This window comes from Neltuma alba, unplaced genomic scaffold (assembly GCF_004799145.2).
Source record: "Neltuma alba isolate B1F8T4 unplaced genomic scaffold, ASM479914v2 tig00013084_pilon, whole genome shotgun sequence".
Classification (NCBI taxonomy): domain Eukaryota; kingdom Viridiplantae; phylum Streptophyta; class Magnoliopsida; order Fabales; family Fabaceae; genus Neltuma; species Neltuma alba.
Window position 1 is genome coordinate 393,940 of NW_021637412.1, and position 20,086 is coordinate 414,025.

The window sequence follows — 20,086 nt, forward strand, 5'->3', positions numbered from 1 at the left end:
CCTACTCCTACATCGTTCGTTCCGCTTTCCAATTCCATTCTCCCAATATGCTTCCTTCTTATGCAGACTTGAGTTTAAAGTTGGAAAACTTTGATCCAAACACAGTGTATGAGACTTGTATTGAGAATATTCACAAGTGTGGCGTGGTTTATAAATCAATAGTTATATCTCATAATATGCTAGTCTTTTGGGATATATTCTCTTTCTGAACTTATGTTCATGATAAAAAAATTTTATCAACAGAAGGTCGAGTTAAGTGCCCTGATATGGAGCTGTTAGGAATATTGACTCTCGGTAAAGATTTTTCTTTTTAATAAGTTGGTTTTCTGAGATTTAAGTTTATGACAATTTAATTCACCTCTCATCTTCCTCTTATAGCTTAATGACAGGGAAGGTGATTTTAGAGTTGACGAGAATGTTTTGTTGCAAATTCTGAAGGCTTTAATTAGCTTTGTTTTCTTAGCTTATCATTATGTACTTTCTGTTCCATTATTAGCTAATTAGTAATCAATTAATTAGGCTCAGGTGGATATCTGCCTCCTATACATTAAAAGAGACAGCTCTAATCAATTCCCCAAGGCTCTTCCCCTCCAACTCATTAGGCCATGAAAATCTTAACAAGCAAGACAAGCCAGCCTTAGAGAGAAGGCAAAATTTTCCCCTTAACTAAACACATAAAACTGTCGTACATAGGCAGGACTACGAAGACTCTTTTCTCCTCCGTACGAAACGGAAATTGTACCATTCATATTGCCATGCCTGATCACCACACGCGCTCATCAAAACACACGCACATTCAATAATAAATAAACATGTCACACTCAAACCTCCACTAAACCACATAGTGCCCCATCATCGTCATCACATCAGGCAACAGCGCCATCAATGTAAAGCAACTCCCTTGCTCTCTTTTCTCTTTTACTTTGGTCTCGTTGGCCAGAGCAGTAGAAATCTCTTATAAGTACATTTTATATAAATTGAGATAAAATTCATCTCACATACTTACCTCATATTTTGTAAATCACTATTGAAAGGCAGCTTATAAACTATTTATAAGCTGTTTCAAATGGGTCCTTTATGAATCTTCCTCTTTTATTTAACGCCTTGTTGTCAAGCATTTGACATGAGGAGGATGGAGATTGACGACACATCATCGGCCAGAGTCTCCATAGGCTTCCCTCTGGGTTTGGCTCTTCTCTTCACCTTGTTCTTCTTCATTTGCTGCTTCTTCTGCTGCTGCCTGCACTGGGATAAAATTCAAGCTCTGCTTCGTTCTTACGGCCTTATTTACACCACTCATCACTCTCACTCATCTCCAGATTTACCTTCCTCTCACCACAAACCTGCGCCTCCTCTTGTGGTATATACGTGGTCCTTTTGGTATCATCATTGGTTATTACTTGATAATCTCTTGTTCATGCCCAGAAAAAGAAACAAAAACGTTGTTGATTTTTGTGGCAGGTGATGAAACAGAGCGAGGTTCAAAGCTTGCCTGTATTGATGCCAGGAGATGAGGTTCCAAGGTTCATAGCCATGGCGTGTCCTTGTAATCCTCCCAAACACGAAAAGATTACAATTCAAGTTCACAAACATGATCCTACTGATCTTTGCAGTGGCGCTTGAATCCAGACTCGCTATTTTATTGAAGATGATATAGGTCAGGGAAGTTTAAAGATTAAGCCCAATAAACGCCAAGAGTTCTTCTACACACGTTTTACCGAAAGATCGCTCTGGATCACTGTGACCAAGGCAGGGAGGTTAATGCAGGAAATGAAAAAAAAAAAAAAATTCTGAAGGGAAAAATTGTCATGCGGTGGATGAAACAATATGATGTTGCCCCAAATCTACCTCGATTTCTTTTCCTTTTTCCAAGCTTTACAGCACTTTTATGTAAATAAAAACTATTGCTGTTTGTTTTGTAGTTCTGGGTTGATTGCCCAGAATTATAGATATTTATACACAATATAATTCTTTGATGCGAGACTTAAACGTCGCCTTTCTGAGAGAGTTGAGCGCAAATACGCAATTGAAATACTAATGGCGGCAAAGCCAGAAAAAGAGCTTTCAGTGGTGTTATCAGATTGGAGACTAATTTGATGAAGATTAGGATCTGTGCGGTAGAATTTTTATGAGTCTGATTATTTATCTGTGAAGTTCGCACGAATCATTTTCCATAATCACTTGTTTGAATTCCAGAATCCAAGTTTTAGGCTAGACAAAAAAAAAAAAAAAACAAAGTCGACTGTACTGGAGTTGGTGCAAGAGAAACAATCACCCTGTTTTCTCTGTACAGAACAACGCGTTATGTTTTTATGGTTAACCACGGCCACTGCTCCATCCAGTGAAATATGAAATTCATTTAGAACTGACAATATAATTTTTTTCTACTCTAATTTTATTCTTGCTGGCCAATAAGACATTGTCATCATTAAAACTTGAAATTGATTTGGAATCTTCAGCAACTATAATGCAGGGTGCTTGGTAAAACGTTGATTCTGGTCAAAATCACATCTTGACCAGATGATGTACCGGCGAATTCACCACAATTTCAAATGCTTCATGATAAGTTTACTCCGCAGAAACCATAAAGTGGTCAAAATCTGTCAATTTGAGACTTGTGATTGCCATACCTTTCAAATTCAAGACTAAACACACCTGGTTAATTTTGAAGAGAAGGGGGATTAAAATCAATATAGCAAATATGAATAATGAATGATGTAAAACTTGAATAGTATTATGGTCTTAGCTGCAACTATGTTCCTCACTTCTGGTCTCTTTAGGCTAGTTAATTTCGCTTGAGTAACTAATAGGAGTTGGATCTAACGGACAGAGTTAATTCCTTATAATATGACAAATTAGGGTTTGAATTCATGTTGGGAAAGGTGATACCACACAATGTTTCAAATAAAATTGATTTTAACATGGATATATTTGTCCCCAACAAGAGCAAGTAAAAGCAAAATTCATCAAGCTCTTCTATCAAGAGAAGAAGAAAAAAAAAAAGAATGAAATTCAATTTTGACATTATTAAAATCAAAATAGTCCTAAGTCCCACAACAAGTTCACTCAAACATCAACAATTCGTATCACAATTCACAAATACGAGCAATCATGGTGAGGTAGTTTAGTCGTTGATGATTTCCCGCTTTGGTGAAGAACAAATTAAACAAGGACAAGCCTTGTATACAATTTATTCCCATATTTATTATCAGACCAATTCACCAAGATATGACAAATGTTTGATCTCTTCCATTAACACAGCGGGTGTATGATCCGAATAGAGACAATTTAATTTATAAATGGAAAAAAATATGTATTCCTCACATCTTAGCCTTTTATTTCACTAGGCATATGTATTCTTTTATCGGAGGCGCCTCTAAAGAGAATTCGAATAGCTCCTTCCACTAAATAGTTGATGAATATAAAGGTCCCTTTTTCGGTGTATTTGGATATTCCCGGAAGTGCTTTTTAAAAGTACTTCTTTGATCAAGACAAATTTGCTCACATATTTACTTCTTTGAATTATAAAGTGGTCATAAATAAAATTAAAAAGAAAAACTTGCATTAAAGATAGAATGTAATATTATTGAACTATATTTGAAGAGGGCATATGGAGAATATGAGTTTTCTTCTCATTTTCTCTCCATATGTAAAGAGAAAAGTTGGAGAGAAAATAAAATGGGTCCTACATTCTGTTTTCTCTCCTACTTTTCTTTCCTCTCACTTTTATCCCCTCATCCAAACAGAGAAAAACTCATTTCTTCTCCTATTTTTCCCTTTCATTTTCTTTCCTCCCCTATTTTCTCTCCATCCAAACATGGTTAATGAAAATATGGCGAGTTCTATGCACACACACACACACACACACATATATATATATATATATTTGCTAAAGCATATGTATCTTCCTATTGGAGGCAATCCTATTCGAGACACTGTCGAGCACTAAATGTGGGTACCTCTATCAGGGGGGATTCGAATCTTGGTTCGTCACGTTGTGAGGGACTAGCTCCTTCCGCTAGACCCAACCCCCATTGGTAGTTCTATGCATATATTTTAAATCAAGGTATAGGCTTATGGCTGAGTTCAGGCCTATTGGGCATTTTCTGACTCTGGGCTTTTGGGCTTGTTAGGCTCATCGTTGTCTGGCCCATAAAAGTGGACCCTTGCACGCTCAACCTACCTGGCCACCTCACTTTTCATGCCGGCCTCAGGGATCAAGGTCCAGGGGGATGCTTGATTTGTGTGTCTAATGATCCCGCATCAAGCTGAAATAGCATTGTAATTTGATACATTTGTTTTGTGTCAAACTCCATTTTTCTTATTTTCCTTGTTTCACACTGTGTTCTTGTTAAATTTAATAAAGAGGCCTGTTCCTCCATCTTGCAGAGGAGCACCTCACTTTCGTTGAGAAAGTTTAGTCCATGCACTTTCTTTTACGTCAATGTGCTTTTGATTGAAATCTTCATCAGAAAAGTTAATTAATTGAAAATAAAGATTTTCATTCTCTTCTCTTATGCCTAATCATTATAATTATGTTTGGCGCTGGCAAAAACAAATTATAATTATATTTGGCCAATCCCAAAAAGGAAAAAAGGAGGAAAGCTATGATTACTACTTAGTATTCTTACCTGCCATATGTATCATTTTATAAACAACCAAAGTAGGTCCTGATCATAACCTATGTGTTTTTAATACTTGATGAAGATGTTGATTTGATTGCGTCTCTTACATACTGGGGCCAACTATGTCCATAATTTGGCTAAATAATTTTTTTTTTTGTACTGTGTTTTTCACAACAAACAATATAATATCCGATAATAACAACGAATCAGAATTCACGGGGTAAGTCCTCCAAAGTGTGTAGCTAGGGATAATAAGTAAGCTGGGGCTATTGCAATGGCAGTATCCCGCAAGATCTGCTTCATAAATAGTGGTGGCTGTTCATCGAACAAAATCGTTTTAAAATGCAACGGTGAGGTTTGGAAGCAGCTTTTGAACAAATGGAATCATCACAGAAGTGATTATTATTTATTGTGTTTGTTTTCAACGTTAAAGTTGAAGCCGCACGAGTTCTTTCGCTTTGATATTGTCCAGCCTTTTAAAAATACTTTTGCTAGAATTGCTTCCCATGCTCTTTTTCACTTTATTACAGCGTTATTATTAAACATGCCAAATTCTGGTATTATTAACACGCATAATCAGTATTTCTTAAGTGACATCTTTAAAACGTTTTAAATTAATGTAATATTTTTTATATTTTTGTTATCTTAACACGTTCCGATGAAGCAGGAAGCAAGATAAAAGCGGTTTTTAACATTCTTAATATGGCAGGGAAAACAAAAGTCGTCTTAAAATCTATATTATTTACATAATGGATGATAAAAATTGTGAGTTCTTGTTAAGCAGAAGCGGTGGTTAAATCTATAGAGGAGAACATAACATGAGAAAGAGACAATTATTGGAGCTTAGTGCATGAGACACAACATAAATCTCATCTGTCTCGTATATCTGTCTCATAAATTCAGCTTGCGAAGAATCTCTGTCATTTTGCTTGCTGCTTAGCAAAGTTTTCTCTCTCATGGTAATCCATTGGACTTAAATCATTTTGTCAACAATTATTATATGTTATTATTATAGTTATAACGTGTAGGTGTAGAGTGCATTATGTTTGCTCTTTGCTGCTCCGAATAATTTATTTATGCAGTACATACATTTTTTTTTTTTTAAAGGGAGCTTCTGTCTTAAAATTTCGAGCTTTGACAATATGTTTTAACTAGGGCTGCAGATGGGCAGGGCTGGACAGGACAAGACCCTTGCCCGATACCCAGCCCGAAAAATGAACGGGCTTGAAAATGCAGCCCATTGCCCGGCCCTGCCCATGAAAAGCCCTAGTAAATTCGGGTTGGGCAAATGCGGACTGGGCAGGGCGGGCTTCTATGCCCAGCAAATCAATATACTATATTACTTAACTAGTTATTTATGTTCCTCTAGATAATCTAATGTAACTTTATATTAAAATGGCAACTTGACCTTAATTTAGTTATTTCTATTTAATATATTATGAAACAACATTTTATAGTAGCTAAGAGGAGTAAATTATGACAAACAAAAATGTTGCTAGTATACTTTATTAAACTTAATTGCTTTTCTAGTTTCTAAAATTTCTCAACCAAATGTAAATATTTTTTTTCCATAACTCCCAAATACTCATAAGAGCATGGATCAATTATATAAATTGCTAATGGTCATAATGTTTGTACTAAAAAAGAAAATGGTTATACAAATTGCAGTAAATGATAACACGTTTACTCTCAAAATCATTTGAAAATAAATAAGTATAATGAATATTGAATATTGATGCAACAATGTGTTTTATTCAGGAGATAAATATGAGACAAATAAAATATATATAAATAAAATAATATATATTTTTGCGGGCAGGGCCAAATGGGCAAGGCAGCATACCGTGCCCGATGCCCAGCCCGAACATGCCCAATATATCTTTTGGGCCATTTTTTTTAGGACGGGCTGGGTATTTTCTTGCGGGCTTGGGCCGTTGGGCGGGCGTAGCGGGCTACTGGGCTCCATGAACACCTCTAGTTTTAACTATACATCACTCCTCATCTTTATTGCAAAAACAATCACTTTATGCTGGAATATTTTTTTATATTTTATTTTTGTGGCATATTAGGCCCAACGGGAATGGATTTTTATATGAGTTTAATTATTTGATTATAGTTGGTTGTCTTAATTTACTGTCAAAAAAAAAAAAGGGAACAACTTACAATCAAAGGCTTAAAATCAAGCCTAAAGTTGCGGTTAAGGAACTATTTATAAACCTTTTGGTTCGGTCACGAGCCACTATCTCGATTATATATCATTATTTTATCAGAAAAAGAGAAACATTATCATTATTCTCGAGCTAATGGGATGATAAAGCGGGGACAAACATCAAGTGAAAGGCAAAATAATATAATGACAAACGATTACTTTGGCTGACTGTATAGTTTATTTTGAAGGCCACATTGATCATGAAAAAAAAGTTTAATGCAGTAAAAAAAAATCGCATGTAGATATGGGGAGATAAAGCAAAGACAAACATCAAATAATGCTACACCTATCTTTAATATAATAGTTAATGATAACTAATTGATTAATCTGAACAAATTAAAAAAATTAGTTAAGCTAATTATTTGTAATAAATAGATATTGTCTTTTTAAAATACTATTACTAATCATGTGTATTAGTTAGAATTACTGTGCGATAAAATCTTTAAAATGTACAACTACTATAAGTACTAACTTACATATAAGACCAAATTAAAAATAAATTGGACTCTTATATTTAAAATTAAATTAAAAGTCAAAGTAAATCTTATATTAAAAACTGAAGATAGTAATATATTATATATATAATGACAAAGCGCAAACAAATATTAAAGGAATGATGGAACCAAAATCGTACATTGTTTAGTGTTTAAACTCTCTTGGAATTTTTGTCAGAAGAATATTGAAGAAATAAAAACCAAAGAACGGGCAATAAAAAGACGCAGAGCAAACCAAAATAAATATTTAAAAAATTGCATAGGAACCGATAAAAATCAAATATTTATTGCACGACAACCCCGCGTCATTAATATTGATACCATTCATAAACTTTAAATTTACAGGGGATATCGTTTACTATATAAATTTTAATTTAGATTTTTTAAATATTTAATGTATTTTTTATACTTTTGTCCTTAATTATTTATTCTCTCTTTTTTTTATACTTTCTCTTATCACACTTCTAACACATTCTTTCATTCTTTTTTATTTATTATAAGAATATATTTATAAACAAAAATATATTTTTAATCTATCTATTAATTTAACTAATTATTCATTATTAGTAAATTAGTTATTTAAAATTTATAATAATTATAATAATAACAGTAAAGGGTTAGACCAAGCACGTGCCTGGCAGGAGTCAAAATTGACGAGACAGCCGAATGATGAGTATACCCAGACAGAGTAAAGTAGCAACGGACATAGCTTTCCTCTTCCACCCTTATAATTTCATACCTGACCCGCCATGAAACCTCTTTAAGAAGCGTGAACGCATTAAGGAAACGTTTAATTAAAACCACTCATGAATTGACTGAGATGAATAACTATAACAGAATAATTTATATAATTATTTAATGGGATCATGTAATGTTTTTTCCTTTAAAATACTAGCTAGGCTAAAAGCCTAATAATAATTAAGCATTAGAGTCTATTTCCTGATGGATTAAGATTTAGCATTCGTTTGGTGGTTCTGATAAGATGATGCGTCGCTCATTTTCCTTGACACGAGCTTAGTCGCTGGCGAATTAGCAAATTATGGAGGTTAAAAAATTGATTAAATCCGATAAATATATAAAAAAATATATATTTAATATTCATAGAAAGGATTATTAAGGGAGGAAATGAATGAAAAACTAATGCAGACACATATAATTAACCAAGGATCATCAGCTGCTCGATATACGCTAGTTTCTTTTAACGAATCCGAAGACAGTAGTACTACCTCCTCCGGTCCTAATTATAAAAACTAGTTGATTAATTTGAGGAGATTAAAAAAAGAAATTAAGTTAGTTATTTATAATAAATAGGTATTGTTTTTTTTAAATATTCTTGTTAATCAAGTGTATTAGTTAAAACTATTATTGTTAAAATGACTATATTAGGAAAAAATACATAAATATAAGAGATAAAGTGGATTAGGGTCTTATATTTAAGACCAAAACAAAAGTCAAACAAAGTCTTATATTAGGGACTGGAGGTAGTATTATTTTAATATATTTTTTACTCTTTTTTTAGGAAAAATTACACGCAGGTCCCATAGAAAACAAATAATTCTGAAAAAATCTTTGAAAATCTCCAAATGCTTCCTAAATTTCCAGGGACCTCAGAGTAAAAAATTAAAATTGTAAAATTACCTACTTGCTCTCACTGAATGACAACATGCACAGTTACAGTTACAACCTACACAGCAGTCAATTACAACATTTTCCATCAATGAGGGCAAGTAGGTAATTTCACAATTTTAATTTTTTTTCTCTGAAGTCCTTGGAGACTTAGGAAGTATTTTGGGATTTTGAGAGACTTTTTCAAAATTAATTACTTTTTGTGGAACCTGTGTGTAATTTTCTTCTTTTTTTTATCTCTCTTTTTCAGTTTATACAAAATTATGTAAAAAGCACACAAAAAATTGCGGAGCTGATTCGGTCTCAAGGGGATGGGCACGCTGGGAAAAAGAGAAGTAGTTTCGGTGTTCATCATTTTGATGAGTACTCTAAACTTATCAAATCTGGATCGTCTATATATGATTTGAGCGGTGCATATTTGAAATCTTTAATTAATTATTTTAAATAGAAAAAACTATTTTTTGAAAAAAATGATAGTTAAGAGATTATCTTTATTTTAGATTTTATCCATATTAAAAATTATTTTTAATAAATAAAAAAAATCAAATCTTGACTATTTAAATAAGATATGGACTATTCAGATCTAATAAGTTTAAAGTGCCCATGAAAGCGATAAAGACTTAACTGGTTCCGGGGAAAAGAGCTAAAGAGGGCGCGAAGCTGGCGTGCGCGTGGCGTCACAGAGAAATTAGAAAATGGGGGGAGATGATGAGGATGTTGAAGATCCAACGGCTCAGAAGCCGAAACATCATAATTAACATGCAGAATAGTAAGTTTACATGATGCCCCGGTGCGTCTCCCGTGCTTAACAGCAAAGCGTGCCCAGGTGCCCATCAATTATGCTTCCCAAAATCAGCAGAACAAAAGAATTTCACCACAGAAAAGACGGCAAACTAATATCGAGATTATTGTTTCTTCCAAAAATAACGATCTTTTTTTTTTCTAAACGCTTTGCTTATTTCTTTGAATGTAATTATTTATTTCTTGAATTTAATTCACTTTATTTTTTAATTAACATAAGTTTTATGAAGCTTAATATAATTATATGCGTGTGTGAAAAGATAATAAATTTAATTTTTTGGCCATCACAAATTTATTGGTTAACCTGTGCAGATAAAAAATGGATGAGATCATTTAAAAGCATATGTATACATAAAATTTTACATAGCAAAAAAATATGTGAATTGATTAGATGGAAGGTGTTGACTTAAAAGCTAGATTTAAATAAAATATAAAATTTTTTAAAAAGCATACTATATTTTTTATAAGTAGAACGAGCAAACGTAACCCTATTGAGGATAAATGTGAACTCTTCCAAGATATTGAAGAGAAAGAGTGTACCTATCCTAACTAAGATGCCGTGTGTACAAGAATAAGGATTCTAATCCCATACTCTTTCTTAGGCAACAATAACCCATGCCACTTAAATCAACCTGAGTTATATTATTTCCTCCGTCCTTAAATAGAAGTAATTGGAAAACACGCAAATTAAGAAGATCACAGCAACATCTATATATTAATACCTCCGGTCCTAATTATAAGAGCCAGTTGACTAATTTAAGGAGATTAAGGATGTAAGTTGAGTTAGTTATTTGTCTTAAATAAGTGTTATTTTTTCTAAAATATCCTTACTAATCAAGTGTACTAACTAGAATTATCATTGTTAGAAGGGCTGTTTTGAAAAAAAAAAAGTATAAATATAGCAGACAAAGTAGATCGGAGTCTTATATTAAGAATTGGATGTAGTATTATGTAAAAATATTTTAAAAGCATTTATCCTCCATTTAAAGTCATAATATCCTAAACTCGAGTCATTTACCCTATTTAAAAGGGATATTTTTAGAACTACGTATTAGTTGTCACTTAAAACATTTTATCAGACTTATATTTGCTAGGTGGGGAAGTATAATTTTAATGAAATGGAGAGAAAAAAATCACATATTTAATTTAAAATAATGGAAAGAAAAAGAAAATATGTTACTAAATCCAGGCTATGGAAATGGAAGCCATGCACACGCGTGCAGTCACATATTGACATGAAAAAGCGACGGCATGATGGGGTTTCGACCGGGGCCCGCCGTCCTAACCGCAGAGGAGAAAAGGCAGTTGGGAGAGAGGTGATTGAGCGGTGAGAGTGACGCGCGAGGAGGAGAGCGTGGAGGGGATGTGTGAGAGTAAGTGAAGGATGTCAGGTGTCGCGTTCTGAACCCGGCAAGTCAAAATTAAAAGCCGCTTTCTTGTCCCCCAACGCGTCGTCTCTCTTTCCCTTGTTTTTCTCTGCCCCCCTCTACCCACTTCCCCCCACCCTTATTTTGCACTCCTTTAACCAAATATTCCTCTTCTGATTTACTCAAAAAAACATTATTCTTCTTATTTTTAATATAGAATTTAATTATTAAGTTAATTTAAGTTTTAAATATAAATTTTATTGTATATATTTATTTTTTTAAAAAATTATCCCTATAGATACTTTCTTAATCATAATTAAGTAGAAGAGAGAGAGAGGATATTAAGAAAAATGATTATAATGTTTTAGGAAAAACATGTCATATTTCTTATGATTAACTAACTTACCTAACTTCTTTAATCTAATCAAATCAGTTAAATAGATCTTATATTAAGGACTAAATAGTATTATATAATTAAAAAAATAAATACATCCCTCGCCCCCGCTTATTCCTTTTATATTTATGAAAAAATGATCCCTAAATATTTTTAAGATTCAACGGTACTAAAAAGTTGAAAACATCAGAATGACTTGTTTTTTTATTAATTTTCCCCTCGAAATATAAGATAATTTTCTTAACATCCCACGAGTTTTTTATTACTAATTTTTAAAAGCATTGATGATGTGTGTGTTTTTTTGGGGCCAATTTGGATGGGTCATCCTCAGCTTTGCTACGCTGTGCTGGGCAAAGGATCGAGAATAAAAAGGTGTTTGGCTAATCCTATAAATGTTTCTTAAAAGTATTTTTTTACAAATCGAAAGAAACTCTTTCATATATTTACTTCGTATATTGTAAAAATATTTCTGAAATTATAGTTTTATTCTTGTCCAAACACCTCCAAAAGGGGTTGGAGAAGTTGTGGATGGATGGAATATATGGATTTCCTTATTTGTCCCGGGAGGGGGAAAATGACGCGGGGTCTAATGACGTGAAAGTATAAGAGGGGGGAGCCATGCATGTGAAGGGGTGGGGGCATTTGCGGAATTAAATAAGGGTTGTGTGTATAATGTTGAAGAAGGAATCTTGCCACTTTTGAAAAAAAGATAAACAGATAAAAGGTGCAGTAATGAGTGTGGTGGTTGAAATTACTGTCATATTTCCATATGTGGCTAAGCACGGTATATTTTTCTTTCATCCCACTCTTTTGTTTTTTACCTTCCCCTGCGATCAAATAAAAAGTCACACTATAATTAAAGCTAATCGCAAATAAAACAATAAAATGCAATAAATAAATCATAAATGAACAAACATCATATAATAAATTGACAGCGCATCATGACATTCACTGGGCATGTTTTACAGAACTCAAAGCCCAGCTTGACTGGGACATTGGATTAGCTTTTTAAAAGTAATTTTGTGTTGTGTGATGTAAGTACATGAACTTATATAAAAGCATTTTTCTTAAATACTTTTTAAGGGGGTTCTGGGATTTAAAAAGTATTTTTACGTAAATCAATATAAAATATTTCTTGTATATTTATTTCCTGTAAAATTATTTTTATTCGGATTCCACTCAAACGTTCCAAATCTAATTTCCCAGTTATGTAAGCAGAGAATGAGTATCAGTGTGTCAGTGTGTGTATACACACCAATGCACACGTATGCATCCTAAGCATATACTCTGCTTAAAAATGAGAATTTAAAAAGTAAAGGGTCATGTTTGGAATAAGCTAATTAATGTGTTTGCATGCGAAATTATAACCGTTGCTGTTGTTGTCATGATGATATGCTCCATTGAAGGCCGCATGGTGAAACAGGCCGTGAGGAGGTGATGCTAGGGGTAAAAGTGCCAATTAATTTACACAATCCTCAATTGGCTCCTCTTACTTTTTTTTTTTTTGGGGGTCAAAGGCTCCTCTTCGAAATTTACCGTAATGCATCACATATTTAAATCTAACCTCATCTTAATATATTTGTAGAAGAATTAGGGAAACAATTCCTTATTAGGAATTTTATTAACGAGGATAGTCCAAATCAGATTATTAATTCCAAGTGTATATAAAATTTGCAACATATATATTAATATTCTTTTGTATATAAAAGTCTATCATGTTCTTCTAGTCGATAAAAACTTTCAAGGGGAATTTTCTTCCAGTTTTCTCAATAACTTTCATGCCCGCTTATCGGCTTGCCTTCTATGGATAAATACTACTTCTTATTTTTAATAATAGAACTATTTTAATTTTTAGTTTAGTCTTAAATATAATATTTTAATTCACTTTGTTTCTAATATTTTTTATTTTTAAAAACTAATTTTTATAGTAGTTACATATATTTAAATGTTTTATCAAATATTGAAGCCAATACACTTGATTATCAATAGTATTTAAGAAAAAAGTATCTGTTTATTATAAATAATCAACTCAACAAATTTTCTTAATGTATTCAAATTAATTAATTAGTTTTTATATTAAGGATAAGGGATAATATATTTTTTTAAGCAAACTACTACCTCGGGTCTTTAATATAAGACATTGTTTGACTTTTATTTTGGTCCTAATTACAAGACCACAATCCATTTTATCTCTCATATTTATATATTCTTTCCCAAGATAGTTCCTCTAATAATGGTAGTTCTAGCCAATAAACTTGATTAGCAGGGATATTTTAGAAAAGACAATACATATTTATTACAAATAACTAACTTAATTTATTTATTTAATATTTTTAAATTAGTCAACTAATTCTTATAATTAGTAGCGGAGGAAGTATTAATAAGTATAATTGATTCTCCGACTTCTTGTATAAATTCACTCGCCACGTGTATAGAAACAGAAATAGTGGGGGCCTTGTTGTAGTTGCCAGATCATCCCACACTAATAATGGAGGAATATGAGAGGAACAAAGCATGCAAAAATATATCCTATGCCCATGGCCATATTTCCACTTTAGGGTGTAATCACTTTGCACTTCCCATTTCTTGTCAAAAGATTCTCCAGTACCCCTCAATATGGTTCTGTCAAATAAGAAAATAAATACACTAATTTTTTAACCCAAAAAAAAAAAAGACTTTCCCAGCAGTAAAACATACCACACATATTTTAGAAGGGCAGATCCTCTAACAGTAACATTCCACCACAATTACAAATTATTCCCGGAAAACCATATTATTTGATACTCCCCCCGTTCTTAATATAAGATTTTGTTTAACTTTTATTTTAATTTTAAATATAAGACATCAATCTATTTTGTCTATCATATTTATACATTTTTTTCAAGATAGTCCTTCTAACAATAATAATTCTAACCAATATACTTAATTAGCAAGAATATTTTAGAAAAGACAACATCTATTTATTACAAATAACTAACTTAATTTTTATTAATTTTTTTAAACTAATTAATTAGTTCTTGTAATTAGAACTTGAATTGCCTGAGAAAAACCTCTTGCCCTGGAAATTCAACCAACACACGAAATATCCCGAGACGTCGTGCGATGAGTCGAAACCCACTGTTTGTTTGTCTGTACTGGCTTCTTAAAATTTTAATTTGAAAAATAAATAAAATAACGAGGCTAAATCGTTATCGCTATTTGCTTAAAACCATTTGGTTTTCAAACAGGCTTCGCTCATTTTTGTTTTCATGAAAAGGACATTTATGGGGTTTTCTGTTTTTAGGCAATATATTTATCAGGGTTGAAAACATCGTCATTAAAATTGTGAAAACTCATTAGTAATATTTAATATGAGGAAATTGGTTACGACTCATAAATAAGTGAACCCATATAGGTGGGATCAAAGAATACCATTTTCTCATGGTATTTTTTAATCCTAAGTGACAACTAGTCCGATATACCAAATACTCTTAATGGATTTTTTTTTAAATTTTAATTTTAATTTTTATCTTTTATTTTTAATGCTTCATACTAAATGTTACATTTGTTTCACTGCAATATATTTTTCTAGTTTTTAATATAAGACCTAACTAACTAATTTGAGTAGATTAAGAATATTAGTTAAAATAGTTAATATGAGATTTTTTTTTAAAACATCTTAAATATCTTCTTTAATTTCCTCCCTCTCCTATTTTATTATTATTGGGAGAATATTAATAAGAATATCAGTAGGACTGATTTAAAAAAATGATGAATATATAAAATATGTATTATATATAAGATTAATATTAACTTTCTAAAATAACTCCTATATCAAACACAGGAGCAAAGTGTGTATATATACTACTTCTGGTTTTAGTTATAAAAGTTTGGTTGTAGTCTATAAATATAAATAAATACGGGATGGGTGGTTGTATATATGTAATGTGTGGCGTCATTCCTAAAACAGGATTAGACTTTGATGCGCGAGTTCCCTCAATTGTTCGGCGGTTATTATTAAAGCTTAAAGCAACGCAATAAATTTGGAATTAATACATCAATTTATATACCTTTTAGCCCAAACATCAATAAATGTAATTGACGTAATTAGACGAGCTTTCCGTTGTCACGCTCAGATAAATGGATCACGGTACTCTTAATTTAGGATTGATTTACTATAAATCTCACTATATGCTCATAATAATGTACTAATTTATGAGTACTAATCATATTATTCATAAATTATGAGTAGGATTACTTATTTCTCAAAATTTATATAATATGCTAGAAAATATTTCCTATTTAACAGAGTACGAAAAAATAAACAAATAAAAGGAACAAAATGGTTCATTTCTAACTTGGTACAAATTCACAGGAAATGCCGCAATTGAAAATTAAAAAGGAGAGCAATATAAGGGGAGGTGTATTTTTTTCAAGACACTTTTTCTTTTTTATTAAAGCCCTTATTTTAATGCATTGAGCTTCACATCGGACAGCAAATAAGCTTTTGTTACGTTGTGACAAATGGAGGGTCCTTAGCTCCGTCTTCTCTCTCTCTCTCTCTCACAGCTACTCTCTGTGTATGCTCACTCAATCGCTCATCTCTTCTTCCGTTTCTTCTTCATCTTTCTGATCTGCTAATTGTACAGGTAAAGCGTTGCAATCTTTCATTTTACAAGTCTTGCTTCCAAGTTTTGTTTTCTTTTCCTGGTCAAACCAAGCAATTGCCCGCCGATTTTCTTGCTATTTCCTGCAAACCTTACTGTTCCTCGCTCCTGCTTTTGCTTTCCAGGCCACTTGGTGTGATTTCATTTTTCATTTCCTCATATTTTACTCTCAACAAATGATTAACATTCCAAACTAAGTTTTTCATTATCTGCAAAATTCTTTTTGGAGATTTGGTCCCTTTTCTTTTCTTTTTGGGATGAGGGGTATTGCTCTTCATCTTAGCTTTTTGTTTTCTGATCGACCAAACTAAGAATAGTGGTTGCCTGGAGGGGTTGGTGCTTCTTCTTCACTGGATTTCTGTATCTCTTACTATCATTCTGGGTTTGCTAGTTTCTACTATTTAACTCCGTTGTCAGCATATGTGCGAATCTTCTACCTGTAAGGTCTTTTGCTGCTCCAGGACGATTTAACAAAGAGTGGGATCATAAATCATAATTTCCTCTCTTTATCTTTAATGGAACTTATCCTACGGGTCATTCTCCTTTAGTTGTTTTCCTGTAACTCCTGATAAATTCACTCTACCAAAAAAAAAAAAAAAAAACCTAACATGTATACTCTGGGTATTCATATGGATTTTATATCGGTGACTGTTGCTTGTTTCCAAAAGAAAATATTTTGCGCACAAAGGTGGTGCTTCTATAGGTCATGGAAATTTTGAGAATCAAGCTACTGAGACTGATTATAAGAAAAATTGAGGAGCAGCCGGCTGTTATTTTAATTCTTTTTGTTCCATGTATTCTTTTCTTTAAACTTGGAAGTTTCTGGTTGCGGGATACCATTAAATTACTGAAACATTCGTTGCTTTTTCTGAACAATGCCAAATGTTTGGTGTTTGGTAGGCCATACAAAATTGGGTGACTACCGCTTGAATTGTGATGTCTGCGCCGCTGCTCGGCATAGGCGAGGAAGAAGGTAAAACCAATGCTACTTTGCTGGTTTCCTCAACTGCGGCTGAAAATGGACTCCTCAATGCCACAGAGTTAAAAGAACGCAACTATGGGATTATCTGATTCTTCTTCTGTGGACAGCTCAGTCCTGTCCTTCTCAGATGAGACTAAAAGTAACCTAAACCTAAAAGCCACAGAGCTGAGGCTTGGCCTTCCAGGATCTCAGTCTCCTGACCGGGACTCAGATCTCTGCTTGAGAAGCTCAGCTCAGCTGAATGAGAAACCCTTGTTTCCATTGCGCCCATTGACTGATGATCACCACTCTTCAACAAAGACTGCTGTTTTGGGCAGCAAGAGAGGGTTCTCAGATGCCATGAATGGTTTCTCAGAGGTAAATACTGGTTTAATTTAAGGATGCGTGTTTGTTAAATGCTGGGCCTCGCACTAAAAGCCCCGGTGAATCTATATGCAGGCAAAATTTCTTGCTGATTCAGAGGCCAATAATGTACTGTCCCCCAGGCCTTCTCATAACATGGGATTGAAAACTAGTGGTGTGCTTGAGAATCTCGGGGCTCAAGCCAAAGCCAAAGAAGTAACACCAACAAAGGCAAAACTTGAGAGGCCTCATTCTGTCAAGGAAACTAGAGCAAACCTCGAAGGTTCTGCCAATAACAATAGCAATGCACCAGCTACCAAGTAAGCAGAAAGTAGGAACAAAAATTAATTTTGGGCCATGAGGCACCAATACTAACAGTCTTTGTAGCTCGTGCTGTATCATGTATCTGTCATCATGGATCCCTCTCCGGGGCTAAGCTATGGAAGTGATCTATAATCATCCTTGTGTGTTGTGGCACAGGGCCCAAGTTGTGGGTTGGCCTCCTATAAGATCATTCAGGAAGAATTCACTGGCTACTACTTCAGAAGAATACTGAAGAAGGAGATGGAAAAGCAGGATCTGGTGCGCTGTTCATCAAAAGTCAGTAGGGATGGTGCTCCATATTTAAGGAAGGTAGATATTGAAGAACTACTCCGCATATCCAGAACTTTCATCTGCACTGGAGAAGATGTTCAGCTGTTTTACCATAGGTAAGAAATTAATTAATTATACATGACCTCATCTAGCACTTAAAGAAAAATTCTTGATCTGTTGGCATGGATCAGTTACTGCGTATTTTCATTGTGTTTTCAGGTCAATTGGCTCTAATGGAACTCTAGGCAGGGAGATTTTAAATGAAAGCAAGCTGAAGGATCGCTTCATGGGTCTGAATATGTTCTAACCTATGAGACAAAGAGGGGACTGGATGCTTGTGGGTGATGTTCCGTGGGAGTAAGTTCCGACATGTCAATGCAGTTGTTTTCTTTAGCTGGTATTTCTTATAGAAAGAAACAAACTTTTTAGACATAAGAAGTTTTAAAATAAAAGCATGTTGGGTGTAACATTGTCGATATTTTCATATTATTATGTGGTGAAAATTTAGTGTTCTAAGGCTGGTTCCATCTATAGATCTTCGTGATTCTAAGCTGACATTTGGCGTGAAAAGTTGGTATTTATGCCATACTTGCAACTTATAACTGCTCATCTAAAGTAGAGATGAATTCAAAGTATCATGCATATCATGCATGCGCTGATCAAAGCAAAGTAATCTCACGAGCTCTAGCCTTTTATATCAAGCTTGTTCCATAACATTGTTGTCTGTGGATGTTTATGCCTGATGGCTGAAGACGAATTTAATGTGTAAATAATGACCTGTTGATCGAGGGAAATGGGTTCCCCTTTGAGGATTAGCAGGATTAGCAAATTTAATAGCGTGCGATGGCTGATGTTTTTGCTTGCCACAAATTATCTTTTGTAAGAGAAAGTCAAAACAGAGTTGCACCACATTAGCGTTATTGTAATACTTGTTATCAATTATGAATCTCATATTTCAACAATTTGCAGGATGTTCATTGATACATGCAGGAGGCTGAGGATCATGAAAAGTTCCGATGCCATTGGTCTTGGTTAGTATTTCGTTCACATCCATCTATGATTTAAGCTGGACCTATCTGAGTCTGAATAAGGTGCTAGTGAATTATATCAGAAGAGTCGAAAGGATCTTGCATGTAACCAATTTGCACAGTTAAATAATTAAACATTCAAAAAGGAGTTGAAAGAAAACCTTTCCGTCATAGATCAAAGTAAAAAGAAAGTTACTCCAGTGTGTGGCAGACTTGTAAGGCCGTCCAAGGGTCACCTGTCACTAAAGGATATAATTTCTAAATCCTGCATTGAAAAATCAACTGTGTCCATATGCTTCAGTTTGTTTTCTGCCACGATATGAGCTACATTGAACACCACCAGTTTTTTCCGCCCCTTTCAAAATCACCACATTTGATTCGAATTCGTTATATTTGAGCCGCTTGCAGCTCCAAGGGCTGTGGAAAAAAGCAAGAGTAGGAGCTAGGCAGCCTCACTCATCACGTTCTATCCAACTGTCTTCTGATTGAAAGCTTCAAACTAGGCGGTAAAGCGAACAAGGACATGAATCGGATTTGCATCAAGCTGCCTTACTTATTCCTATTTACTGTTTGTGTGTTTCCTATTGTCATGCCATTTATGTTCAGTAACTTTTTGATTCAAGACTGTCCGACACGTTATGAAACCCCCCGCAAGACATTTATTATGGGAGTGCTTATGTTGTTATATCCTACGTGCCTAAGTTCCTGATGTGAGATGCAGGAATCTCTAGTGTAAATTGCATTGTTGCTTCGACACGTCTTGTATGTTTGTGTGATGAAAATTCACACCCAGTTATGTGTGTCTGTCATTTAACTGTTTTACCGTTTCACGATTATTTATTATAACATTTTTATTACCTATCAATGTCACATGTTTGGTAGCGTTTTGAATCTAAGAACTGACACAACCAAAGGGTAGAAATTCCGAAGCCTGAGCTTTACTGTTCCTTTTTTTTTTTTTTACGGTGTTAATTTTTT

General features: G+C 33.7%; 2 protein-coding genes and 1 pseudogene across 2 annotated transcripts in view; 2 read left to right on the forward strand and 1 right to left on the reverse strand.

Annotated features, from left to right (window-relative positions):
* LOC114734270 (phosphoglycerate mutase-like protein 1) overlaps positions 1 to 8,998 on the reverse strand; it is a 42,346-nt gene extending 33,348 nt beyond the window's left edge. The window contains exons 1-2 of the mRNA XM_028921860.1: positions 8,989 to 8,998; positions 1,197 to 1,209 (exon numbers count right to left, since the gene is read on the reverse strand). The gene's annotated coding sequence lies outside the window, so the exon portion shown is untranslated. The remainder of the gene's footprint in view (positions 1 to 1,196; positions 1,210 to 8,988) is intronic.
* LOC114734271 (uncharacterized protein At5g65660-like) lies at positions 1,105 to 1,983 on the forward strand. Its single transcript, XM_028921862.1, has 2 exons — positions 1,105 to 1,360; positions 1,462 to 1,983. Exons 1-2 carry the CDS (start codon positions 1,124 to 1,126, stop codon positions 1,621 to 1,623), a joined length of 399 nt encoding a protein of 132 aa, XP_028777695.1. The 5' UTR covers positions 1,105 to 1,123; the 3' UTR covers positions 1,624 to 1,983.
* A 7,015-nt stretch (positions 8,999 to 16,013) lies between the features above and the next one.
* On the forward strand, positions 16,014 to 19,822 carry LOC114734317 (auxin-responsive protein IAA8-like; annotated as a pseudogene).
* The last annotated feature ends 264 nt before the right edge of the window (positions 19,823 to 20,086 follow it).